The 27,909-nt window shown below is 35.8% G+C and overlaps 2 protein-coding genes and 1 non-coding gene across 4 annotated transcripts; all 3 read left to right on the top strand.

The window, feature by feature from the left end:
• The first annotated feature begins 516 nt into the window (after positions 1-516).
• Positions 517-26,702, top strand: LOC135694618 (uncharacterized). Of its 2 annotated transcripts, none has more exons than XM_065213438.2 (21): positions 517-1,633; positions 1,995-2,115; positions 2,624-2,776; positions 2,951-3,165; positions 3,568-3,671; positions 4,608-4,736; positions 5,056-5,136; positions 5,258-5,461; positions 6,063-6,223; positions 7,673-7,803; positions 8,517-8,600; positions 9,507-9,622; positions 10,423-10,551; positions 10,851-10,997; positions 11,627-11,772; positions 12,049-12,244; positions 22,423-22,647; positions 23,608-23,987; positions 24,286-24,329; positions 24,697-24,842; positions 25,363-26,702. In XM_065213438.2, the coding sequence occupies exons 1-21, from the start codon at positions 1,423-1,425 to the stop codon at positions 26,515-26,517; spliced, it is 4,278 nt and encodes a 1,425-aa protein (XP_065069510.2). In that variant the 5' UTR covers positions 517-1,422; the 3' UTR covers positions 26,518-26,702. The 2 variants fall into 2 exon arrangements, with proteins under 2 accessions (XP_065069510.2, XP_065069509.2); XM_065213437.2 differs by having other exon boundaries at positions 23,608-24,005.
• Trnap-ugg (transfer RNA proline (anticodon UGG)) lies at positions 13,062-13,133 on the top strand. The gene has a single exon. It is a non-coding gene; the product is annotated as a tRNA-Pro (tRNA).
• LOC135687759 (uncharacterized) lies at positions 14,482-21,544 on the top strand. The gene is made up of 2 exons (XM_089109621.1): positions 14,482-14,732; positions 14,867-21,544. Exon 2 carries the CDS (start codon positions 15,007-15,009, stop codon positions 20,983-20,985), a length of 5,979 nt encoding a protein of 1,992 aa, XP_088965747.1. The 5' UTR covers positions 14,482-14,732; positions 14,867-15,006; the 3' UTR covers positions 20,986-21,544.
• Positions 26,703-27,909: the final 1,207 nt, after the last annotated feature.

The raw sequence follows: 27,909 nt of genomic DNA, 5'->3' as shown, positions 1-27,909 counted from the left end.
AAATAACAGTTATATTTTGCCAGATTTCTAACAAATAAACATGAAAGAAATTTCTAAAAATCCTTACAATCTCAAACATTACCGTCTAAAAAGTTATCTTCAATATATTTCACACAAGAGTCCTCTAAATCTATAGTGGATGAAAAATCGGCTGGATCTTTGGACCAAACTACAAAAATTAGTAGATCCAGTAATTGGTCTTCAATGAAGATATCTAGATAAAAAAGAACAATAAGCTTGGCTAGGCTGATTATGCAACGGCCTTAACATTTTCTTTTATATCAAATTATAAAGGCAAGTGTAACAATACATCAATTCGACTTAGGACCTCGTTTTGGAAATTTCTCCAAACTTAATTATACGATTTCTTTAAGCTCAGATTTGGTTTTATCGTCATGATCTTAGGCTGGATACTATTTTTCATATTGTTTGAGCTTGTATATTAGATTTAACCGAGAAACGAAGTTTGAAAACTTGTAAGGGATTTGACCGCAAAAATCGTTCCGGGGGAAACTTTACCCCCCTAGTCGCCAATCACGGTGAAATCCCTTATAAAGTTTTTATCTTTGTGTAGTCATAAAATCAATATCGTGAGCAATAAAATAATGAAAACTTACAAGTAGACTAAAATCATTGCTGTCAATCCGAATCTGAGGTCAAAAATTTTGCGCAAAAGAATTTGAAGAATTTTTCAAAATGAGGCGGTAGGTCGAATTGATGTATAGGCTCAATTTCCTAATAAATCTTAAAGAGGATGGTCACGAATTGATAAGAAAGGCAGCATCATTTTACGCCTCTGGGAAGCTATGATTGTGATGAATTGTCTTGAGTTGACAGAGGAAGCAAGAAGAAGATACGCAAAGCAACTGTGAGCAATATTTTTAACAACCCTCAGTTGCCAAAGCAATGCATATACGGGCTTAACATGAATAAATTAACATAAAATTGATCATGTGCGTTTAACTTTGCTTTCCAATAACTGTTGCTTTATATTTTCTATCTTGCAACAAGAACACGGTTGTCTTCCTTCTGGCTTGAAATTGGCACCCAAAGTACCCTCGTATTCATCAGTTTGGGTGGGAACGAGAATAGCGGAAAAGAAAAAATGGCCGAATGAATTTATCCTAAACAGAAGAAGTTTCTTGGCGTGCATTGGATAATGGAGCAGGTTATAAAAATCTGTGACATGGGATTATATGCAGACCTTATACTTGATGTGGGAAATTCAGAAAAATTAAGCATTAATAGCTTGAATTTCCGAAAATTTGAATCTGAAAAAGTAAACAAAACATGACGACCCTCTCGAGTGAATAGTTTGTCAGTTGCCCCTTGAAAGAAAATTCAAGATAATACTTAAGCGAAAAATCGGTCATTTACTTCAAAAATGGTATTTTCGTGAGGCGAGGATATCTTGTAGCAACAATGAGCAGCTTCGACTCAGATGAAACTCTGATGGATGAAAGTGAAGCTGGTAGCTTCAAGACTAACCAGGAATCAGGTAGAGATGTTTGCTTGCTTTCAAATAAAGACCACGAGAAACTGAATACAATAGAAGAAAGAAAGCTGCATTCCCTTACAGAAAATACAGATCATCAGAAAAAGATTTTGGAACTAACGCCATCAAAACAAACTGGTATGTGATGTGAAAAAGGGACAAGGTTTTTGTTTCCAAGTTATTGGTAGCAAGTTTTTCGTGAAATATTTTGCATTTTCTAACTTCCCTAAGTCAAGGATTTATTCTCAGCTGAATACGCATTAGAATTCTCTTATGGAATGAGTGAGACTCGTGCATACAAAATGCATAAGATTTTTTAGGTCTGTTTTTTGTCAATACTAAACTTGGTATTTATTCTGTTGATTTTATTTCGCTGGGACAGTTGCCTGTATCCTTACTGCAAATAGCCCAGCTCAATATCTAAGGAGGACACCCCTTATCAAAAAAGCAATTTGTTTGAAATGCAGTTTAAATTATTGTGACCATACTTTTTTTACAGTTTGGTGTGTTGGAGATCATTGCATGGCACCATTTAGTGGGGATGGCAAATTTTATGAAGGAACTATTGAGAAAATTTGCAGAGACTCAAATCCATACAGAGCTCAAGTTAGATATATAGGGTACTATCTTTTAAAGTCTTTGGTCAAGATCTATGGATCACTTGGTTTTTGCTAAAATAATTCTTTTGCCAAATTGTGAATCTGACTAAGGGGATGTGGATGTATCGGATAAGTGAAAATTTTAAAAAGGAGAAAAGAGGGGCTCATCCCTGTTGCTAATGCCAAATACACAAAATATGATTTAAGTTTTCTGCACAGTATCAACAAATAAGGAGAATAGCAATTTGGTAAATGCTCCTTGAATCTGATGACTCATAATATCTCATATTTTTCAATTGTTTTGTGGGCCTGTATCTTGCTGATGCTCCATCTGGGCAGAATCCTTAGTACATTCTTTGTTGCATACAGGGAGTAAATTTTTCAAAGTTTATTCATTGTACAGATAAAAGTTCTGCTTGAAAAACCAGTCATCTTAAAAAATTAAAAGCAAATATTTGTTATAAAAAATATAATAGATTAATAAATGATTGTAATTTATACCTTTCACAGTTTTTTGAATTATTTGCAGGTATGAATCTGATGATTGTGAGACAGTTCCATTGTCAGTTCTTTTTTCATCTCCACAAACAAAAATAATCACAGAAAGAAAAGCAGAAAACAACCCTATAAAAGAATCAAATGTCTTGAAGAAATACTCTGATAAGAAAGAAAAATACATGAAGTGAGTTTATGAATACGATTATGCAGTGTTAGTACATAATTAGTTATCATCTCTTTGTCTTTATGCTATGTAAGGGACTTTGCTACTAACCAAAATATGAGCTTGTTTGTATTTAGTCATTAAATCTTAATTGAACTCTTTTATTGACATAAACACTCCTTTGCTTTATTGTAGACAAAAATATGAGAGTTCAGAGGAAGAATCAGTCAAAAATACAGAAGATGTTAGGAGAAAAATTAGTAAGAAAAGAAAGCTTTGCTTTGATGGAGCCTCCAACAGAAAATCAGCCCCTCCAACTGCTTCAAATACACTTGCAATAGAGCCATCCCTGAAAAATGATAATCGCTCAAAAAATAAAAAGGAGAGCCCTAGTAAATCCTTTGAGCTTGGTACGTATTTTGCAAAGACCGGACTTCATAAGTACATCAAATAAAGTTGAGGAGTTTTGTTAAACTTTGTTTGCTACCAATGATTTTGTAAACAGATCAATGATATTGTATGTATACAAGTTTGAAAATTTGCCAGCAAATCATTCCTAGATGGCAAAGTCCTTGTTTTTGAAGCAAATTTTTTTCTGAGGGGTACCACACCCCATTTCCTCTTATAGCAATGGCCCTTATTGTAGCATAACAACTTCAGTCACCTTTTTAAAACTTGGGGATTGAAGGTGTCTTTGTCAATATGACCCACCCAAAAATATGTTCCTTACAGTCCAAGGATTTCTCAATATTGTTATCTGTTCATAAATATTATTATATGTGTGAAATTAAGTTTAACAATTAATTCCCAAGGTTTTACTGAACATGATCTGGAAAAGCCTCACTTTGAAATCGAACCAGTTTCTGAGAAAGTTCCATTTGTTTTGTCAAGCAAGGATGAGGCCAAAGTTGTAAAGGTATGATTTGGCATAAAATGACTATAAAAGAAGGTGAACAAAAGAGAAAAGTTATCCAAGAAAACTGAACCATGTTTTTGATTAGGAAAACTGATCCGTTTTTTAAGAGAGAAAGATGGTACTTGTGAGTTTATCCAAATGAAAGCTAATATTCAATAAGTTTAGCTTATCTAACAAAAATCGATTACATTTCATTAATTCGATGAGATTACATTGATTCGATGTGATTACATTAATGTTTATTTGATGTGATCCAACATCTTTCTTTAACCTTTAAAATCTCTAGAAGTGGGAATTTTTTTTAAATTTAGCAAGGCTTCCATATGTGAATTGATTTTCACTTATTTTTTAGCAAACCTAAATTTTAAAATTTCGATAGCTCCGTCGTAATTTGCCTTCTAATATGGCCGCGGCCGCTTTGGGCTCGTCCGCAATGTCATGTTTAGATTTTCCGTTAAAACTAGCCTGTTTGCCTTTTATGACATCCAAAATGTAGAATGCGATAGAATGAACATGTATTTATGAAAGAAGAATGTAATTTAAACCAGATGAAGAACGTGAAGAAATAATTACAGATTGGATCACACCTGAGTGATTGTAATTCTTTTCTTTAATTAACAACAACTGACAAAACATTCCATGAAGCAACAATGAAACAATACAACATGAAAACGAGGATTGTTCTGTTCAAAAGGTCCAACATTTTTAGAATGCAGTTTATTTTATAATTTTGCATGTCAGTTAATTGCCATCATTGCCATCCTATTATTTATCATATAGTACTACTAATGATGATTCTATCATTGAAAAAATTTTGAAACAGCGTTTGGTATTGCCCTAAACTTCTATGGCAATATGTGTATCGAAATAGGATTATTGAATTGACAATTAAGCTAATCGCAAGGGTGGTTCTTGAGAACATGCTGTATTTTTCAGATTCCATCGACAATAAATCAGTATTTACGGGATTATCAGAGAGAAGGTGCTTTATTCATGTACAAGCATATGTTAAAAGGAGAAGGCTGTGTTCTTGGTGATGACATGGGCCTTGGCAAAACAGTTCAGGTCTGACTTTTCTTATACAAGACTATCAAGTTATCTTTAAAATAAATCTAGGGTTCGGTGATTAACAGTTTGATGGGGATAAAGTGGGATTAAGATGGATTATAATATGTCTCATACCATTATTCCATAGGACTTGATCTTTAATATCCTAAGATTTTAGCTATTTTTTTCGTTCATTGCCTAATCAACGCTTTTTAGAAAAAAATCATTTCTTATTTTTATCATTCATTGAAAATATGATCTCGTCTGTTTCGTTTAAACTTCTCAAAATTCGAACGGTAATTTGAGAAAGGAAAAAATTACACTTTGACTTTTTCAGGTCATTGCACTAATTTCTGCTGCGTTTGGCAAAACAGGTACCAAGGAAGATGTTATCCCGTCATTTATGAAAAAGAAAAAGGTATGATCCCAATCGTTGCAATATTAAAATTTCAGGAGTTCACTTTGTAAATGAAATCCTGTCAGTTAATATATTACGCTAGTTCTTCTTATTAAATCCTATAGTGGCCTTGTTTTTACAGGAACAAGCCCGTGAAAGAGACGGCCCTTTCTTGATTGTATCACCTTCGTCAGTTCTGTACAACTGGGAAGACGAACTCAATACATGGGGCTACTTCAGCATTTCTCGATTTCACAGGGCGTCAAAAACAGAAACCATCGAGAAGGCCAAACGAAGAAAACTGGATGTTGTCCTTACCACATATGAAACGTTTCGAAGCCATGTTGTGAGTTTTAATTGGTTTATGCTGCTTGTAGTTCCTTATTTCACGAAAAAATGGTTTCTGGTTTGTTCACGGATATAAGAATACAATGCAAAGCTGGTTTGCGCCATATATTAGAGTCGCAGTTGTGTCACGATCTGTAACCATAGGGATATTGTCCTCTATGCATGTCGGTCTTAACTACTCACGAAATGTGAAGAATAAACTGGAATAAAGATAGAACATTTTCTTGCTGCTCAATCTATGTGCATGCTCGGTGTTTGGAGTTCTCCGAGCTGTCTTTGTGCATGTACAGATTAATCTTATTTGCTTGTACTGTGAACATAAACTGCAGCAATCGTTGAAATTTCAAATAAAATTTCTTTTGTTTAAAAACTCTACTCGCGAAAGCATACCGGCCATAACTGTTCGCTTCTTCCAAATATATTTTGCTTTTTTACTGAAATAGGCCATTCTGTTGCAGGAATGTAGAAAAGCTACCGAATGTATACCGATAGATACGGGAGGAGCAGACTGCTTAATGCTTCACCTCAAGAGCAATAAGAATATATTTTCATGTTATTGAATATGCATGTTGTTAGATAGTTCCTTTTTTTGGTTTCAGGAAGAAATGAACGCTATTGACTGGACATGTATTGTCATGGATGAAGCTCATAGGATAAAAGAGCCGAAATCTCTAGTTACGAAAGCCGCAAAGAAAATGAAATGTCGATGCAGGATTGGTCTAACAGGAACACCCATGCAGAACAAAATGGAGGAGCTATGGTTAGTATTTTCGTAAGCCATGTCTTTTGAATAGATTTTAGAAAAGTTAAGTATTATTCCTGTTATGTTAAATAAGTGAGATTTAAGAAAGAATAATGATAAATCAATTAGTTAAGGGAGCTTTGAAAGTTGATACAGGTTAATCAAAATGTGATATAGATATGTTCCGTAAAAATTGCGACAAAATGAACTATTCATACATGATCTTCCTATATATTCTTACCAGCTTTTTACGAATGATATCCAGAGTGGAAGATATGTGTTTGATGATGCAAATTCCGAAGAACTACGACGCAAGAGACGTTTTATGCCTTATTTAATAATAGCTATGATGGGAGGAACTCAATTCTCAATCCTCTATAACGGTTATAATTCTTCACGCGGGGTGAATCACTCTCTTCAAGCAAAGTCCGAATTTTTTCTAAACAATAGAACTTTTAGGGATTTTTTAAGGGATTTTTCTCGAAAACAAAGATTTTTGCCAAAGGCGTAGGATATGCCCCTCGATTTTACAGCATTGCTAGAGGCAATCTCACACGATGATATACAACAACGGATCTTTTCAATGTGCATCATCAATGCACATTAAATGAACAGCTTTGCAATTTGTTTATTTATAAACAATTTCAACTTTGCCTTACACTGGCATATGCAGAAAGGCAAGAATCTCTCCCCTGTCTCGCTACCAAGCCAACCCAAGACCGATATTTTGCTTTTCCTTTTGACATTCAGCAATATAATATTTTCCCAAGTCTTCGAAATCTTGAAAGAAATATACCTGAAAATTTATAAATAGAAATGTAAATGTATATAGGGGATAGCAGACACCGGGTCTAGAAGAACGTGAGAGAGAGAACATCATTCCTTTCGAAAAGTACAGTTTGTAATTTTCAGCTACGATTACACTTTATTGTAGAGAAAACCCAAGGTGACCAGAGGAACTGCCCCTCAACAAACAAACAGTTGAAAGTAGGATGCTAGCGGCAGTCGATTATTCAAAAACATGAAACCGATCGAACACACCATTTGCCTTTCATGTTACTTCAAATCTGCATCCAGATATACATCTCTGCTTTTCTCTTGCCAATATCTGAGTTTATACCCTGCGAATTCTGTGGTACCAATGACTTATTTAGAGTGTTTTCTGTTGTCTAGAGGCTGTTGCATTTAAAGTTAAATAGAAAGATTTTGCCTAGATATCTATAAGCGGATGATTTTAAGTTAAAACCGTTTTATAAAGTATTCTCTTTCTTGAATAAATTTTAGAACGAAAATGAATGCTACTGTTTAATAAATGCTTCATTATTGATAATTTGACAAAACTATGGTATTGATTACAGAAAAGAGACATGCCATTTTTGTTTTTGCTATTTTCATGTTCACATTTTACAGATATTTTGGAATAGGCTACAAGCATTTTTTAAGAAAACGAGTCGTTTTGCTTCGCAGGTGTCTCCTGGACTGGGTCAATCCTGGTTGCCTTGGTTCCCTGGAGGAATTCACGGAGCACTTCGCATTGCCGATTAAGCATGGCCAAACATTCGAAGCCACAAAACGGCAGCTAGCAACCGCTAGAAAAAGTGAGAGAACCTCCTGCGTTGACTTATTTTTGTCTGGCATAAATGATTTATATCACGAGAAGCTCTAGGCGGTGCCGAAAGGCTCGAAACGTTACATAATTTTGGCATTGAAGAAATGCCAATACAACGAAGAGTTTTTGTAAACTTGTAAACCTATTGGAATTTGATTTCTGCGCTAAAAATGAAAACTATTTAAACTAAGACCACCTTAATTCAGTTGTTGATTGGGAGACTTTCCACCTCTAGAGTTTCTTAGGACTTTTGATCTGTTATAAAACATTCTGATATAGTTGATATATTTGGGAATAAACTTTATATCCATTCTTTTGCTACAAGTTTGAGGTTCTGCAATTTTTTACTCGAGATTGAATGGACTAAACTAAACAGTTGCAAGGATTGTCTAGACCCTGCTAGTTTGTAAGGTATTGTAAAGTCGTAGAATTGATGGAAATTGAAGTTTTAATCATTCAGTAGATTGTGTAATCATTGTGACGTCAAACAAGACGGACATTTGTAGAGAGAAGCTTTCTGCATTTTGCTTTAGCTTGGTTGTCTGACTACTATATAGAATCTGATTGTTTTCCTTACCAAAGTGATCAAACAAATACAAAGTTGTTGGGCCCATCTAACGAATTTTTCTGCTGAAATTTACTTTGAGAGCCTACAAATATTGTCATATATTTACCTTCTTATATTTGCATATATTTATTAAGAGCAACAAGAATTTGCATTGCTGAAAGAGAAATGGATTCTGCGGAGGACGAAGGACATTTTGCAAGATCAGCTCCCTCGAAAAGGTAATTGTTGATTCTTTGAACATCATTTTTATTTGATAAAGCTTTATAATATTATTAAATCATGAAAAAAGTTGAGATTGTTATCTGCTGGTATGTAAGATGGGTCTTATTCCGGGCTATGTATCGAAACCACGAGAAGCGTATTTTTCGCTGCTTATGGAGAACCTTTGGGGCTTTCTTTCCGAATTCTCAATGCATTTAAGAAAAGTTGCTCATCCGTTATTCCTAATCAAGGAAGCAGAGGAGTTACTGCTTTTCAAGGTTAAAGAAATTACATAGTAGAATTTCTGAGAATACTTCGGTAAATTATATAGCGACATTTCCTTTTATGTTTTTCCTTTGAAACGCCAATTCCATTACGGTTGGTTCAGCTAATTTTCACTCCAATGAAAGACACATTGCTAGCTACAGTCATTTAAATTTTATACTCAAACTTTAAAACTATTTACCTTAACTTCAACCTTAAAAGCTGTATCTGATGTTACTTGCGTCTCTTGCAAACCAGTTTTCGTTCATAAATTTTTCCGTTCATAGATTTGTATGCACTTTCAATATTAGACGAAACGATGGCTTTTGAATAAAAATATTTGAAAAGAGACATTCGAAAATTTTGACAATTATAAAATACGCCTTATAGGCACAAATTATTTGGCAAAAAACGATAGTCTAAAATCAGAGGCTTTTTAAAAGCAACAATCTTCTTAGAAGTTTTTTCTGCAATTTTTCTGAAACTACAAATGAAGTTTTTTCTGTTTAACGTTCAAGCACTTGAATTGTGTGCTACTTTTTTGCTAAAAACATTTCCTAAAAGTAAATTTGGATATTTTGGCATAGTATCCTTTTTAAACCAGTTTTGCTACGAAACTGTACACTTCTATTGCTGTTAATCCATTATTTCTATTTTAGATGAGCGAGCTGTCTTTGCGCCATTGACGCAAATTCAGACTGCGCTTTACGAGGCTATCATTGACTTGCCATCAATTCAAACTGCGGTGTTAAGCAAAGTCTCTGATTCAAAAAAGGTAGTTTTTATTTGCAAATCAAAGTATGAATATATCTTTCTTATAAAAAATTCTGGAATTATCTTAGTAAATTTATTCACTTTAATTGATTTATTTCATCATAGCTTTTTGCAGCAACAGTTTATTTTTTAATGAGAAAATCAAAAACTTAAGAATAAACCAGATAAAGGATCCGAGAATATCTGTTGCATTTTAATGGCCATGTCTAGGCTGAAATTTACCCTTTGAAGATGAAATTTAAACCCGTTCCTACCGTTAGTGATTTTTTTTAGTAACGAAGGTTGAATAATTTTTTTTTATTATAATAGCTTCAACGAAGGTTTTAATTAAACATATTAAAAATTCTGCCTTATTTTGCCATTGTGATAAGACTATCTAGGATTATGCCTCGCAATAAGAAAACTTAAAAGTTACACAATGTTACTCTGTAAACAGCGGAAACTAGAATAATCCCCGATAATGTATTTAGATGTAACTTTCATTGCTTTGGAAAGCATGCTACTTATTGGTTATTTTTCCTCGCCATATTTTTGTAATGCTTGGGTGTGCCCTTCAAGAATCTAACTATACTTTACGTACAAGTGGTTTAAGACTTTGAAGCAAAAGCTGAAAAATAAGGATTCTTTTTTATATTGTGACAAAATTTTTTTCATTCTGAAAAGTCTTCTTCGTGTTATTATCTTTTACCATTTCCAGAACGTTCTTGCAAAAAAACTATTATTTTGAGCAACTTGTCACGTGTCTAATACTTTTTTTAATCGGAAATATCACGTGTCTAATACTTTTTTTAAAAATTTTAGGCTGAAAAAGAAGAAGTTGAGAAGCACCGAGCAGAAATTTTCCATGTTATTACGTTGCTAAGGAAGGTTGCTAACCACGCAGCATTGCTTTTGCCTTACCACAAAGCTTCCAAAAAACAACAGGAAATGGTAGGTGGAGTTCTATAGAACTGGGTATGAATTCCTTACAAATCAAGTTTCTTATCCGGCCTTTATCAATATAATTATATTATCAGATATAATCAAAGTTTATGCCAAATAATGATGGGCTAGATAATTTACAAAAAGTTGGTATAGGTTCTTTCAATAACCAAACTTTTGTGAATCATTTTCTCTAGAATTCTGTAGAATTTTAAAATCACAGTCTCAGAACTTTAATTTTTATAAAATATGATGTATATAAATATATAGATTAGAAATTATAATACAATATTTTATTTAACTTGAAGGCATTGTCAGTCTGCAAAAAGATTTTCGGAAAATTTCCTGAATTGGAAGATATCTATCGAGACGGATCGTTTGCCAAGATGTCTGACTGTAAATTTTCAATGCAGCCTGGAAAAGATAAAGTTCTTCTATTCTCGACTTCTGTTCAGGTCAGTTAAAATATTCAGAGAACTCTTTTGTTACCAAGGCTGGTATGAATTCTTATAAATGGTTATCTTGCATTGGCAATGTTTTAAACTGGTGTATATTTACGAGGAACTTTTTAATATATCGCTTCAAAGCAGAATGGAGTTTTTTGTACTTTTCCTACAGCAATTTTGTAGTTCTTCGTTCAATAAGTAATTTCCACTCATTATTGAATTTGGCTTTTTCACTAATAAGCATGTCTTGGCGACACATTCAAAAATATTTCCAACAATCTAGTTTGCTTTGCCATATTTTTTTATATTGTTATTGATATTTTATGGATTTAAAGATCATTTGCCAAAAAACAAGAATTTCAATGCATAATTCTTTTCTGAAAATCTTTGTATTCCAGTCACATGGTCCAATTTCAAAATGTCAAGCATGACCTAACTACTGATCAGAGACCATTGTCATTAAGTTGTCCTCCTATGTGATCCGAAAAATTTTCTGACGCATTTTGCTAAATCCTCCCCGTCGGTAGTTTCGTGTATTGATGTAAATGCCATTAACAAATTTTGATACATTTTATCTTTCGAAACTCGTATTTTCATAATGATAATCATATCTGTTGAGAGCATTGTTTATATTGCAGCTTTTAAACATATTGGAAGCATATGTGCTCAGCAAAGGTTACATCTACAGGCGGTTGGATGGGGATACGAGGCCCGACAATCGGATGCATGTCATCAGGGAGTTCAACAACCAATCAGATGTGTTCATTTGCTTAGTTTCAACCAAGTGAGTCTAAAACCTTTTCATTATACAGAAATACCACTTCTGTTATTTATAGGCTGTTGTTTGCAAAACGTCATTGCCCTAAAATATATAGTTACAAGCTTATTGAAAGGAAGGTAAAGCCGTTCTAGGTTTTTTTGGGATTTTTTCACCAGTACCTGTGGACTGAAAAGCTGCAAGATTACGATTTCGCGATCAAGTCTTAAATTGTTTCATAGTTAGTAAGGTTAGAAACCAGTATTGATCGATATTGATTTTGCATATCTCTTATTTTCATAGAGCGGGAGGTGTTGGGCTGAATTTCACCGGAGCAAATGTTGTTATCATTTTCGACCCTTCGTGGAACCCATCTTATGACAATCAAGCCGAAGACCGTGCTTACAGAATCGGACAACACCGAAACGTGAGAGTTTATCGACTGATCAGCGAAGGCTGCATCGAAGAAAATATTTATCTTAGACAAGTGTACAAACAGGTAAGTTTTTCTTTTTAGTTGTAAAAATCTAGGCCTACATTTGGAAGTTTAAATTTTCGAAATTTTCGATGAAATCGATACTTTATTTTCGGCCTATGCTAAACAATTTCATGCAACTGTTAAGTGAATTGGATTGGTTTGATATTCAGCAATGCAAAGATAATCTGATATCTTACTTTGCCTTTCATATATTCTCATTTTCTGCAATGATTTTAGTTCAATTCTTGACAAATTTTATTGTTTAGCTCTTGTTTGTTGAATTACAAATCCGATCATTTTAGATTGTGCGATTTCATCTCCTTATTTCTTATTGCTTTCCGTCATTTTCATCTTTATCCAGCTATATCTTTTTTCATAAATATACTAAAATGCGTGCGGTACAATATGATGAATTTAAATAACGATAAATGTAGGTAAATTGTACCAGGAATTTTTTTTAAAATAATGAACAAATTTTAAAAAATTAAAATTATTATTATTATTATCTATTATTATTTTAACAATTTTATTTTAAAAAATTTTTCCTGGTACAATTTACCTACATTTATCGTTATTTATATCTTTTTTCAACCTACAATTTTTTTATCTATCTAATATGTATTAACTATACATTATTTATTTCTGGATTGCTGAAAATATTTGAATAAATTGAAGAAAAAAACAATAAATTTGACTCAGATCACATTTGAGACTTTACTGTATAATTTAAAACAACTTTCAGTCGAAGTCACACAAAATTTGTTTTTGAAGGCCACCAGTCATTTGACTCATTGTTTAGACATAGACATGGTTGTTTTTTTGTTCTCCTTTGATTGTCGGCTCAGTGGTCTAATGGTATGATTCTCGCTTTGGGTGCGAGAGGCTCCGGGTTCGATTCCCGGCTGAGCCCCTTTTTCTCTCTTTTATCTTTTCAATACTTTCGTTTACTCATGTTCTAAGGTTGTAGTTGCTTTGCTGTTTCAAAAATGTATATCCAAGATTTAAAAATGAGTTAATTATAATTTTATTGATGGTCTTACATCCTCAAATTTATTTTTTGTGCACTTTTGTTTTATAGTTGAACCAGGAGCACACTCTTTTTTAAAAAGTTACAGGAACAATGAGACTCGATTTTTCAAAAAAGTAAGAAAGAACTTAAGAGCATGGCCAGCCCCAGATAGAAATTTGAAGAAAAAATGACATTTTTTTGAAAACTCAATCACATTTTAGCAAAAGAAATCAATTTTATCAGGTGATCAAGCACAACCATGTAACTAAAAAAGTAAAAATGTCGTGCAAAACTGTTGCCTTATTACACAAAAAACGCGGTACACCAAATAACGCGGAACAAATTAATTCGATCACAAATTAACACAAATTGCGAAGAAAGATGTTATTTTTTATAGTTATTTTTAATTGAAATTGTGAAAAGAACACTTTCCGGTCCTTATGTTTTAGACGCTTTCTATTATCTTCATTTTAAGATTTAATTAAATATTTCAGATATGATAATATATCTAAAATATACACTTTTTTTATAAGAACCAGTAAATTTCAGTTCAGGCTGACTGTTCTTAATTTTTTCGAAAATCTGAGACTGGATTGTTCTTAATTTGTTCTTAATCTAATAGGGTGTAAGCAGTGCGAATGCTAGCTTTTTCGCTCTAGGGAGGTGTTCAGGCCTCATTTGCCAACAAAGTGAGTGAGACAACCTTCATTTGCCGAAAAGTTTGAATATTCGACGAAAAAGCACCCACTCATCGCTAAAAATCCTCGATTTTGAGAAAAAACGTTGTTCAAAATTGCATTTTGCAGAAGCTCAGCCTCAGCTTGTTCTTAATTTGTTCTTAACTTTCGACCAATTTTGAGGCTCGTGTTCTTATAAAATTGTTCTTATAAAAAAGGAGTGTAAACGGGGTTTTAATTAATGCAGAATTTTTCAATTCGCGTTCACAAATATACCGAGCTATTTTCGTGTAAAAAGGTAGATCGAAACCCGAAGCCTCAGGAATTTGTAAGAGCTTGTCTAAATTTTTGACTGAGTTTCAGCCTGATAACTAAGCAACTAAATTGCTCATTATAACAAACGTGGATTGATAATATTTTTATACCGTTTCATTCATTCCAGGTAGCTTCTACGTGATCCGTAGGTTGCTAACCATGGTCCTCCAAGAAACCCTGTCACTACACCTACTTTTCAGGATACCATAGTTGTAGAAAACAGATTGTTTTTTAATCTTATTTACTTGTTGTTGTTTTTTCAGTAGAACTATTTTGGACTTTTGACCCTGCTATTATTAGAAACTTTTAGCATTGTTTAGGCATGTCCTCGGGGACACGTGACATTTCTTCTCGTTATAAGCGTGTCTTCGAGGATTTGCATTATAGCCCTATATAAGCTTTGGGCGTGTTTTACCCAGTAAGAAGAGAGAACAACATCGATATTAGTACGTGCGATATTAGTAGTACTGTTGCTTAGATAATGCTATGCTACGAGGTCAAATAAATAGTAAGTTGAAATTAATTTGGTTAACCTGTAATCGTTTATGTTGCTTTTTCTTCAAGTTGTTATTTTCATTTAGTTGCATTACATTTAGATCTCGTTAATTAATTATGTATAATTTTATCAACTATTTCATTTAGCGAACAATTATCAAGATAGAAAGAACGCCAGCGTTGTTTTTGCTTAGTGGAAACTGGGTTCATTTCTGATTAGTTCGTGCCCTCCTCAGTAGCAGATTTGCTTTGAAGCTACATCAGTTCGTATTTGACAACAAGAGATAATGGCGTTTTGTGGTGCTGATAGTATCGATACTGAGCATGTCCGACATTTAAAGAAAATGAGAGCCAATGCAAAACGAGAGCTTACGAAAGTTCTGAATCGTGTTGCTGATTGCTTGACTACTGAACAAACCGTAGACGATGTGAGAGTTGCCGAAGCCAGGCTCAACGAAACTTTCGATCATTTCAAAGTGGCATGTCAAGAATACAAAGCTGTAATGGTTGACGAAGATGATATTGAAGAATGCCTCGCGTACACACACGAAGCTGAAAGACGATATTATGATATCAAGGAAAGAGTATCGTTGTTAACACAACCCCTTTCTACATCAACAGAGATGCTGAAGGCTGAAATCAGTCCCGAAGACTCGGTGAGCGAAATTATTTCTCATTCTTGCGTCACTTCAATGTGTTCTAAGAACTCAAAGAAATCGAGCAGATCTACCCTTCAGGATATGATGTTGAAGAATGCTGTAACAAAGGCATCCTTGCTTGCAGAGGCGTCAACATTTGAAGAGTGTCAAAACATTGCTCATGAAGAACTACGATTAAGTCAAAGAAAGAAGAGGCTGGCGCTAGACATGAAACTTGCAAAAATCGAGGCTGAAGAAAAAGTTTACACAGGTTTCGCCATGGCAACCGGATCACAAGACGAGGCGTATGGTCAATTACCAAGAGACGTGGGATCTAAGAACACGTGTCAGCAAATTAGAGGCGAGTTAAGAAAAAGTCAAAATATGGAATTCGGCTCACAAGTACAAAGGAAGCCAACAAAAACAGGAATCATAGGTGAGCAAACATTTAAACAATTTTCAGAATTTGGCTATCCCCAACAAGAACGTCAGTTGAACCCACATGCTCCACCTTGGAAGTCACCCCTGCAACAAGATTTTACTGATGAAACATGTGCCAACCCGACATTAAATGGCGAAGATTACCTTGAGACAATGAAGAAATTAGCAGTTGCTGCACTTTTACCAAAATCTGAAATCAGTATGTTCGATGGCAACCCCTTGAAGTATTTTCTTTTCATACGATCTTTTCAGAATAATGTTGAGAATGACACTTGTGATTTTAGCAAACGGTTGCAGCTTTTAGTTCAGTTTTGTACAGGCAAAGCAAGAAGAGCAATAGAAGGATGTATTCTTCTCGAACCTCGGGATGGATACTTGAAGGCAAAACAAATCTTGGCTGAACGCTTTGGTGATGCATATACTGTATCAGACTCGTGGTTAAAGAAAGTATCCTGTGGTCCTGTGATAAAGCCTGGTGACAGAGAAGGCTTGCAAGAATTAGCAGATGACCTCGAGAACTGCGAGATGACTCTGAAGGCTGCAGGCAGATTGACACAGCTAAACAATGAAGACCGATTGGTGAAAGTCCTAGAGCGATGTCCAAACTTTGTGAAGTCCCGTTGGCAATCTCGTGTCCAGGAGATCAGATCGTATCATAGAGAGCCTACAGTTGAAGATGTACGGTGCTTGATCAGAACAATATCAAAGGAAAAGAACGACCCCGTTTTTGGTGCTATCATGGACAATGTTAACAGGGAACAGTCATCACGAAATGACAAGAACAGAAGATCAAATGCGACATATCCGCAGCGAAGCTTGAATTACAGTATTCAGACTTATGACAAGAAGCCAAATGTCACTTCACCAGATGTGCGATGTTATTTCTGTGAGAGAAACCATAAATTGGCAAGTTGCGTGGAATTCAAGAAGAAATCTGGTGAGGAACAGTTTAATTTCATTCGTTCAAAGAAGCTCTGTGATAATTGTCTATCATCATTTCACTTCTCCGCTGGTTGCAAACAAAGAAAAGCCTGTACAGTGCCAGAATGTAATCTACGACGCAAACATTTGACAGGAATACATGACTCTGTGGTGGCATACGAGAAACGGCGTAAGGATGAAAGCGGAAAATATGCAGATAACGAAGCTCGCAGAAGAGATTCGAGTCCAGACAATGATAAGTTTGTTGGAGTAACACGATGTAACGATCAAGAAGGCGACAACATTGGATTACCAATAGTTCCATTAATGGTAAAAGGGACAGGAAGTGACAAATTATTTAAGACATATGCACTCCTTGACAGTGGATCTACTGCCTCATTTTGTAGTGAAGCCCTCTTGGATAAACTTGGTGTGACTGGAAGAAAGTGTGAATTGTCAGTCGCTACGATCAATGGTTCAAAAACATATTGTCAGACGTCAGTTGTTAGTTTGGAAGTGATGGATCTTGAGGAAACAAAGCACCTTCAGATGCCTAATGTATTTTCTACAAAAATGTTGAATATTCCAACATCAGCTTTGGCTTGTCAAGAAGATGTCAAAAGATGGCCGCACTTAGAAGGGATAACGTTACCCGGTACTATTAACGATGGTGTAGTGAGTTTGCTGATTGGCATGGATGTACCAAATGCTTTGCAGCCACTAGAGGTGCAAAAAAGTGAAAATGGTGGTCCGTATGCAGTAAAGACAATGTTTGGTTGGACATTTAATGGACCCATTGGTGTTTCTTCCAAACAAGGTAATCATTGCTTTCATTCCAATACTGTTTCCTCTGATAATCATCTTTATGATCAGTTGAAGAAGTACTTCAATCAAGAGTTTGAAGAGTCAATTGTTGATAACAAGAAAATGATGTCTGTAGAAGATTCCAGAGCTCTTGCTGTATTTGAGAATTCTGTATGTTTACACGAAGGCCATTACCATATTGCAATTCCGTGGAAGCACAATCCTCCAAATCTACCAAATAATCGACCAATGGCACAGAAAAGGCTGGAATACTTGAGATGTCGGCTGGAAAGAGATCCAGATCTAAAACAGCGATATAGCAATTTCATTGACGATTTACTTGAAAAGGATTACGCCAGACAAGTTCCAGAAGCAGAAATAGAAGTGAGCAACGGCAAATTATGGTACCTGCCACACCATAGCGTGAAGCATGCGAAGAAACCAGACAAAGTCAGAATTGTGTTCGACTGTGCTGCAAAGTACAAGAATGTTTCTTTGAATGAAAATGTTCTTCAAGGTCCTGACTTGACAAACTCACTCATTGGTGTCTTATGCAGATTTAGAAGTGAACCCATTGCCCTCATGGCGGACGTTGAAGCAATGTTTCATCAAGTACGTGTGACTTCTGATGACGTTAGTGCATTGAGATTTCTATGGTATCCACGAGGCAATTTGAAGATGGAACCTGTGGAATATCAGATGATGGTACACATATTTGGAGGGGTATGGTCTCCAAGCTGTGCGACGTTTGCCTTGCGAAGAGTTGCTGAAGATAACTCCAGATTTTACAACGATGAAGTGATTCAGACAGTGCAAAGAAACTTTTATGTGGATGATCTTCTCAAAGCTACAAAGGATGCAAATAAAGCAATCATAATGCAAAAACAGCTCACCGATTTGCTGGCGAGAGGAGGATTCCATCTGACAAAATGGATGAGCAACTGTCGAGAGGTCATAGATGCAATACCAGAAAATGAAAGATCAAAGGAACTAAAAAATGTTCATCTCGAGGCTGACAAGCTCCCGACTGAAAGAGCTCTTGGGTTGCAGTGGAATGTAGAAACAGATGCTTTCACATTTAATATCAGCATGAAAGATAAATCAAGAACCAGAAGAGGAATGTTAAGTATTATTACATCTGTTTATGATCCACTTGGGTTTATTTCGCCATTCATCTTGACAGCAAAGACAATTCTTCAGCGTTTATGCATGGAAAATGTAGGCTGGGACGAGCAAGTAACTGGTCGCAATCTCGAGGAATGGCAAAATTGGTTGCAAGATCTAACAAAATTGGAGCGCATTGAAGTGAAAAGATGTTATTCAAATTCAGGAATCAGCAATTCAGTCAAAAATCAGCTGCATCATTTCAGTGATGCCTCCGAAATTGGATATGGAGTGGCAACGTACCTGCGATCTGTAAACAAAGATGGTGAAGTTTCGTGTTCATTTGTTATTGCGAAGTCAAGACTAACCCCCCTGAAACGAATTACAATCCCAAGGCTAGAGCTGACTGCTGCAACATTTTCTGTAAAGTTGGATAGCATGCTCAAACGTGAATTGGACATGAAACTAGGTGAGTCGGTATTTTGGACAAATAGCACTGCTGTATTACGCTATATAGCGAATGAAAGCAGAAGATTTCATACATATGTTGGGAACAGAATTGCAGTGATACACGATGGGTCCAGTCCATCTCAATGGCGATATGTTGATACAAGTTTAAATCCAGCAGATGATGCATCCAGAGGTCTCAGTGCTGACGGTTTAATAAATAGTCGTACATGGTTATATGGCCCAAAATTTCTGCAAAAGGAAGAGAATGAGTGGCCAAAGGGCGTGTTTATTGAAGATTTGACTGAAGATGACGTCGAAGTCAGAAAGGTTGTACTAACAAATTCAGTGCAAATCAACTCATCAAAAGGTATGACAAATCAGATTTTCTTGAAGTTCTCTGATTGGACCATTCTAAAGAAATCTGTAGCTTGGTTATTGAGATATAAGAACTGGTTACTGCAGAACATTAGAAGTATCAATGAGACACAAAGTGGAATCAAGAGTTACAGACTGAGTACAGAAGAGTTGCGTGACGCCGAATGTGCAATAGTGAAATGTGTACAAAATGAATGTTTTACTGAAGACTTGAAGTTACTGCAGTCACCCCAGAAATCAGTAAGAAGATCAAGTTCGCTTCGCAGATTAGATCCAGTCATAATTAATGGTGTTATGAGTGTAGGTGGCCGACTTAGCAATGCTCCGTTTAACAGTTATGAAGCAAAGCATCAGATTATTCTTCCCAAGCAACATCATGTAAGTGATCTTATTATACGACATTTTCACCTGCGATCTGGACATTTTGGCCAAGAGTATGTCCTTGCCTGTATACGCGAAAGATTTTGGATCATTCAGGCAAGGATATCAGTGCGACGAATAATTAGAGGTTGTTTTGATTGCAAACGTCGATGCGGAAATTTGGGAAAGCAGAAAATGGCTGATTTGCCAGAAGATAGAGTGACACCAGATAAACCACCTTTTTCATTCGTTGGAATAGACTGTTTTGGTCCCTACCTGGTCAAAAGAGGAAGGTGCATGGTAAAGAGGTATGGAGTTATATTCACTTGTCTCACTATAAGAGCAATTCACATCGAAATTGTTTTCAGTATGGATACAGATTCATTTATAAATGCTTTACGAAGATTCATTTCAAGACGAGGACGTCCCGAGCAAATAAGGTGTGACAATGGCCCAAACTTCAGAAGTGGTGAAAGAGAACTCAGAACTGCAATTCAACAATGGAATCAGAACCAGGTGCACAAATTTCTTCTTCAGAAAGACATCAAGTGGATATTCAACCCTCCAACAGCTTCGCATATGGGTGGTGTATGGGAACGAGCAATAAGATCAGTGAGGCGTGTTTTGAATGCGATTTTGAGAAATCAGACGGTCGACGATGAAGGTTTGCATACACTTCTATGTGAAGTTGAAGCGATACTTAATGCGAGACCACTCACCAAGGTATCAGATGATCCTCAGGATTTGAATGCAATCACACCAAATCATTTGCTGCTTCTAAGATCTAGCCAACAATTTCCTCCTGGTGTTTTCAAAGGTAAAGAGCATTACAGTACCAGACGATGGAAGCAGGTCCAATACATGACTGACATATTTTGGAGACGATGGACAAAGGAATACTTACCTACACTGCAAACAAGACAGAAATGGCATTCAATTGAGCGTAACCTAAAGGAAAATGATTTGGTAGTGGTTATGGATCAATCACAGCATAGAAATCAGTGGCCTTTAGGGAGGATAGTTGAAATCTATGCTGGGAGAGATGGCCTGGTGAGATCAGCAAAGGTGAAGACATTGAATTCGGAATTTCGAAGACCTATAACAAAACTGTGTTTGTTGGAGGCATCTGTCGAAGATTCAGGATCAATGGCAGAAATAAAACAGTCTCTATAATTTCCTGTTTGGGCGCGGGAATGTAGAAAACAGATTGTTTTTAATCTTATTTACTTGTTGTTGTTTTTTCAGTAGAACTATTTTGGACTTTTGACCCTGCTATTATTAGAAACTTTTAGCATTGTTTAGGCATGTCCTCGGGGACACGTGACATTTCTTCTCGTTATAAGCGTGTCTTCGAGGATTTGCATTATAGCCCTATATAAGCTTTGGGCGTGTTTTACCCAGTAAGAAGAGAGAACAACATCGATATTAGTACGTGCGATATTAGTAGTACTGTTGCTTAGATAATGCTATGCTACGAGGTCAAATAAATAGTAAGTTGAAATTAATTTGGTTAACCTGTAATCGTTTATGTTGCTTTTTCTTCAAGTTGTTATTTTCATTTAGTTGCATTACATTTAGATCTCGTTAATTAATTATGTATAATTTTATCAACTATTTCATTTAGCGAACAATTATCAAGATAGAAAGAACGCCAGCGTTGTTTTTGCTTAGTGGAAACTGGGTTCATTTCTGATTAGTTCGTGCCCTCCTCAGTAGCAGATTTGCTTTGAAGCTACAATAGTTCTGGATGTTAACCCACTCTTTAATATCGTCCATCCAAGTCCTTCTTTGCCTACCGCTAGATCTTTTTCCTTCAATATACCCCTCCACGATTTTACAAAAAACTGCTCCACTTGATCCTCTTGCCACATGCCCAAAGAGTGCAGCTTTTCTCTTTGCTAAGATGGTAAGAAGCATAGGGATTACATTCATTCTTCGTAGCACTTCTTCGTTGTAAACCCTATCTGTCCATCTGATCTTCAACAACCTTCTATAACACCACATCTCGAATGCCCGAATCTTGTTCGTAATTTCTTTCCCAATAGTCCATGCCTCGCATCCATAAGTAAAAACAGACCAGACATATGTTTTCAGGAGGTTCATTTTCGTTTTCCTGTTGATGTTACTGTTGAACAATTCTTTATGTCGTTGGAATGCAATCTTAGCCATTGCTGTCCTTTTTCTTATTTCGTCTGTGCAGCGTCCATCCTCTGTGATTTGTGATCCTAGATAGCAGTAGCTTTTTACTTGTTCTAAAACAGTCTTTCCTGATGTTATTTGGATTTTTGTTCCCGGAAATTTTTCGATGACCATTACTTTGGTCTTTTTAGCATTTAATTCCATCCCGTATATCTTGCATGTTTCATTTAATCTTGTTATCATTACTTGGAGATCGTGTTCTGTTTCTGCAATGATGATCGTGTCGTCTGCATATCTTATATTAGTTATTGTGACACCATTTACTTTGATTCCTCTTGTGTCATCTAAAGCTTCCTGGATAAGTTCTTCGCTATACATATTGAATAGAATTGGTGAGAGGATGCAACTTGTTTAGAATTTAATAAAAAACAATTATAGTGGAAGTAAGAATTACCCAACAATTTATTTCAGCAACTTTCAAACATTGCGATTGAAACAAGCAACGAGAGACGTCTTTTCAAAGGTGTTGCAGGCAGCAGAACAAACTATGGAGAGCTTTTCGGTTTAAAGAATTTATTTGTGCTGAGGAAAACTGGCTCGAATCTTACAAACGATGTTCTTAGAAGAACAGAAAAGATTGAATGCGGTGTTAGGAGCTCAGAATATGAGTTGAAAAGATCCTTGAGCAATAAGGAGGTGAGAAAACTTAAAAAAATTTATCATGTGTAAGTGAATTAGATGGCTGTTTATCGTTTAGCTATCAAAGAAGTTCAACTTCTAGGATAATCATGGATTTATTGACGCATGTTACCTTGATGCATTTCTAGGTTTACCTTTGGCACCGCAAATGAAAGCCCTTTTAATATTTGTTCCAGGTTACCAAACAAAAACCGTTAGCAAATTAGGGTAAGATGGTCCTCAGAATATTTTACCAATTATCAATCATAAGACTGAAGGTGGCGTTCTCTCATCATTTGGACCATTTATTTTTGGGCTGTCGGTGCGCCAATCGCAAAGACGGCCATAAATAAAAACCCAACCGCTTTTAGGGGGTTGAGAACAAGAACAATGGCCTTCTTCCGCCGATTAGCACCACCTTGTTCTTGCAAAAATTGCAAGCCATATGGCCATTAACTAATGCACGAAGAAAAGAAAGATGAATTTAACATGCCTGCAAACACCTAAAATACCTAGATATGGGTAGGGTGGGCAGGGTCGCAAAGGAAAACCTTTCCTCTCTACGTCTAACTTCAGGTTATCTTGTAGCGTGTGAGAGTAAAACTATACCAAGACAAAGTTTATATACCTAAGGCCAATGCACACTTGCACTATTGTTGCTTTAGCCGTATAAAAAACACAATGTAATGCTTACTCGAGCACTCCTACAATAAACACAAACTCCACTTAAATTTCATTAAATCAAGCTGGAAAAACGTTTCCTACATGTACCCATTTAGATTAAGAAAATTTAACGATGACGACAATATGTTGAAACAGATAAAACGAACTCAATCTGATATAACTTAAAAATCTCCGAACAGAAAGTCTCTCAATCTTTATGCGACTTGATTACTCTAAGTTTATCAAATTTGTATGTTTAGTAGGAGATTAAGGTAAAAGAAAACATTGTGTTTGATTTCTTCTGTTTCGTTTCAGTACAAGAGAGATGTGACCTTAAACTCTGATTTAGATGAATACGAAGACAGTCAATGTATTGAAGAAATTGAAAGTGACCTTGATGCCGATGTCAATGAAACTTATAGCACACAGCAACGAGATCATTCAGGGCAGAGAGCTTGTGATAGAGAAAATGACGTCGTAAGTGAATCTTCAACAGACAATGAGCTCTATCCGCCACTGCGATGGAAGCAAGGGCGAAAAGAAGGTGTTGAAAGCTCTTCACTCTCCAGGGGAGCCAAGAAAAAAAATTATATGAGGAAAAATGCAAACGTCAGAAAGAAGAAGAAGAAGAAAGGTTCTTTTATTGAAAGCAGAAGTGATGACACGTCTTGTGAAGAGGATAAAACTCCCCAAAGGTATCGTGGGAAAAATTCGTAAGTACATCGTCTTAATTTGATAATCAGTTAGCAGTTGTTAAAATTTTTTGTCTTCTTGCCTGTGGTTCATGTAATAATAAGATGCTAACATAACTGTACTTAAGTTTTATCCGTATCAGAACTTTTTCTTACCTCATTTTTTTTCATTTCAAAAATTAATTCCAAATTGTTAATGATAATGAAACAGTTTTGTGCCTCTTGGCGGAGTGTCTTGATACTGTTCTTTGGCTTTAGAAGGTATATTTGCTTAAAAATCATTTGAATTTACCCTTTATAGAACAGTGAAAGAAGATGCCAAAGAATCAATTGACGATATTCTAGGTATAAAGTTTGTACGCTTAAAAAATCATACTTTCTTTATATGTTTACTTGTGGTTATGGTTTAGTGAATTTGGTGTATCATTCTAAATCTAATGGTGTTGATTGGCGGGTTGAATTGACCAATGAAATCCACGATCATATTCACGTGCAATGACACGATGGTTCACGCTGTGGCTTGGGAATGGCACCCTATTAAAGTATATAAACACAGCCAATTTGTCTTCATAAAGGTCTTTCAGGACCTATTTCCAGCGATGTTTTTATTTTCAATTTCGAGGAATATTGCTGCTAGAAATTCAAATTAATTATTGAGGTACTAATGATGAATGTGGCTGAAAAGATAAACAAATATACTTTTCTTTGCAAGATGAATGTGGTGTCACGTATACCAGTACGAAGAAGAAAGTTTTATCAAAAAGCGTCGCTGAAGACATGATGTCAAGGGAAGCAATCAAGGATGTCTTCTGGAATGGAGTGTATTCACAGCAACCTGCACACTTCATCGACCATTCGGTAAGGCATGCAAAGATTAAATCCAAAATCTCTCTTAATAAGCGAGTTGACGAATTCTTTGTCAACATGGCTGGGAATTTCGTTAGCAGATTCTTTCCATTTCGTTTGCAAAGAAGATTTTGAAGTAACTTTGTTGTAAAATGCAGTTCTTATTCTTTAAATCTGGTGAGCATAGCAATGGCCTTTTGTGTGTACTTTTGTGATTTTCAGAAAAGATGTTAGAAAAGACTCTACGCACTGCTTTTCCAGTTGATCCTCTAATGTTGCTGAAATATTTTCTCTGAATTAAACTTTCTAAAAAAGACATTCAGAGGGAACCTGTATCGTGATTTTAGAATTTCATCTCCAAATGCAAGTGCAATCTCAATGTATTTGCTATTGTGGTTTTTTCCAAATTCCATTGTATCCTACGCAACATTTTGTATTTTTTCACTAACAATTTTTACAGTCTTTTCAAATATTCAAATTTTTGCTCAATTTGTGATTGCTCAAATTGTTTTTCTTGCTCTTTTCCATCCAGTCAAGTGAAGAGAGCGATGACGTACTGTGCACAGCAAGAAGTAAGAAACCGGATGCGGAAAAAGCTTCATGTAGTAGCCGGACTGAACAAGATGACGGGAATCCTCCTTACTCGACGTCATCAAAGCAACGAATATTTGAACGGGTTGGAAAAGATATGTTTTTAATAGGTGAAACTCCGCCTCTTTTAAAAAAACAACAGTTCGAGAAGATCAGCAAATATTTCGGGTTTGAGACTCCTTTGGAGTTTGCGAAAGAATTAGTTAAATGTTCAGAGGAGGAGCTCAAACTGAAATTGTTAGATTTCTATAAATCAGAAGAACCATCGATTGTGCGGATTTCGTCATTAAGGAATGTTTATTTTGTTGCGAAAGAGAAAAGTCATTGTGCTAACCCCGGGCAATCCCAGAATGCCTTGCGAGGCAGGTCACAAGGAAAACAGGAGGCAGGAGTCAAGACTCGACTAAGAAATCACGGAAAGCAAAGTTTTTTATTGAGAGGAAAAAGGAGACAAAAGAAAATTGAGTTTGAGCCAGACCTTGTGTTTGAAAGAGATCGTAGGGACGAGGGTGTTGTGTCCGATGATGAAAATGTTGCTGCAAATTGTCATATTGAAGTAGATGAGCATGGATCTTTCAATAGTTCGTCTGAAAGTGATAACGTTATCTCTCATTTTGATAAAAGGGTCCCGCGTAAACTGCAAGCTGATGTGCGCCTCAACAGGTTCAAAAGCCGAATCTCTTTTGACGATGCAGGCTGTAAAAGATCTACAGAAAATGATGAAGAAAATGTACAGTTATCACTAGAATTGACAAACTCTGAGGGCAGTAATGGTATTCTTGATGACTTGATGTTCTCCCCTATTAAGAGGGCTTCGAGGCCGTCTCAGCCTGATTCTGAGCATCCAGTGGATATCACAATGTTGGGTAGTTGCAAAGGGCTGGGTGAGGCATGCAAGAGAATAATTACAGATGCTAATGAATCACCATTGCCTTTGTCGGTCCTTGATGAACTGATGCACGGAGTAGTGCATAGTAGCGAAACAGAGATTAATGAAGGAGCTTTAAAAGAGCATACTGGAGGACAAAAGAGCACAAAGGCCAACACTTGCCAATCACAAGATTCTCCATCAGTTTTAGATGAGTTGATGGGGTGAAATTCATCTCTTTTATCACACCCCTACAGTAACCTGAAGCGGGTTTAATATGAACATCATTTCATAATGATATTAATGAATAATTACAAGTATTTACTTGAAAATATGTTATTACTCTTGTGATATATTGTATATACGGCATTTGGTATATAAACTAATATAACTTTGGGCGATATCTAATCAATTTGTAGTTTTTATCGTCATATTTACTGAATACATATATTTATTTTTTGTCTTCTTTCTTGAGTCGTTGTATGAGGCTTTGTCAAGTGTCCAATAAACATATTGTACAGTACCAGATTTTGCATCCTTTTTTACTTTTAAAAGATAGATCATGGTTGGTCATTTAGAATAAGCAATGTAAGGTTGGTCATTGTAAGGGAAAGCAATGAAATAAACAAAGAGAGGTATCAATAAGATTAAGAGATTTAGTAAGGAAGAAATGGAAACTGAAGTCAAACGAGAGCAGAAATGCCCAGAAGGGGGAAAGAGAGAAAGAGCGGGAATGTGAGACGAAGGAAGAAGCGAGTTAAGATAGAGAATAACATCACTGCTCACTCACAGGGCTCATGCTACGAATGCCTACGTACAGTGATAAGATATTCTCTTCCTAGAAACTTAGATGCGCAAAGCTCTAGATTAGCACCCCCTCTATAATGCTTTCATTGAGTAATCAAATCTCTACCGCATACTGTCTTATAAAGCCTGAACATTTCTTACACAGCAAAAACAGGAATTCGAGAGATAAACAACATTTTATCAAAATAACAACATGTTATTGAATCCATGTATTGATATATACATTTAAAACGCTAAAATCCAATTACAAATTTATTCAACCAAGGCTTATTCCTGGTCAGATTTAAATTGTCCAACAAACTCTACTATAGTCAATATATCTTTAATCATCTCCTGGAGATGTCAGGGTGATGTCTTTATTCAGCAAATGCCCATTTGCTCAGCTTCACCCAATGAGCACTGGTATGGCACAATTTTCTTCAGTATGATTTGCGCTGTTGCAAATCTATTGTAAACGCCTTTCTGAACTTGCATAGGAAACTCCTTCCACTGAGCCTGAAAGACCAAGTTCAGCATGGCCATTTGCATGTTTAATGTGTCGTCCAATCTACTGCTGTACATCTTTTCAAAGCAGTGCCTCTTTTGCTCCTCCACAACGGTTTGATTCACAATCACACTGGCCATGATGCATTCTGGGGTTTCTTTGGTGACGATTTCAATCATTGGCAACTTAAAGCGCTCTTCGTAGTCTGCAATCGAGGCCCGAACACCGCAGAGGACTTTTGGAGAAAAGTAGCACATGTGAGCGTAAAGGCCATCTAGAAAATGAAGAAAAGTTTATAAAGAGAATGATATTTAATAGCGACACATTAT

The sequence above is a fragment of the Rhopilema esculentum genome, chromosome 8, assembly GCF_057945365.1.
Source record: "Rhopilema esculentum isolate cy_ngs chromosome 8, ASM5794536v1, whole genome shotgun sequence".
Taxonomy (NCBI): domain Eukaryota; kingdom Metazoa; phylum Cnidaria; class Scyphozoa; order Rhizostomeae; family Rhizostomatidae; genus Rhopilema; species Rhopilema esculentum.
This window is presented reverse-complemented; position numbering and strand designations above follow the sequence as displayed.

Bases quoted from the DNA above. Each gene is read 5' to 3' on its own strand.
- LOC135694618 (XM_065213437.2), top strand. From the start codon at position 1,423: ATGAGCAGCTTCGACTCAGATGAAACTCTGATGGATGAAAGTGAAGCT. The intron at 3,672-4,607 runs GTATGATTTGGC...TGTATTTTTCAG, and splicing joins ATGAGGCCAAAGTTGTAAAG to ATTCCATCGACAATAAATCA. The intron at 6,224-7,672 runs GTTAGTATTTTC...TTTGCTTCGCAG, and splicing joins AACAAAATGGAGGAGCTATG to GTGTCTCCTGGACTGGGTCA.
- LOC135687759 (XM_089109621.1), top strand. From the start codon at position 15,007: ATGGCGTTTTGTGGTGCTGATAGTATCGATACTGAGCATGTCCGACAT.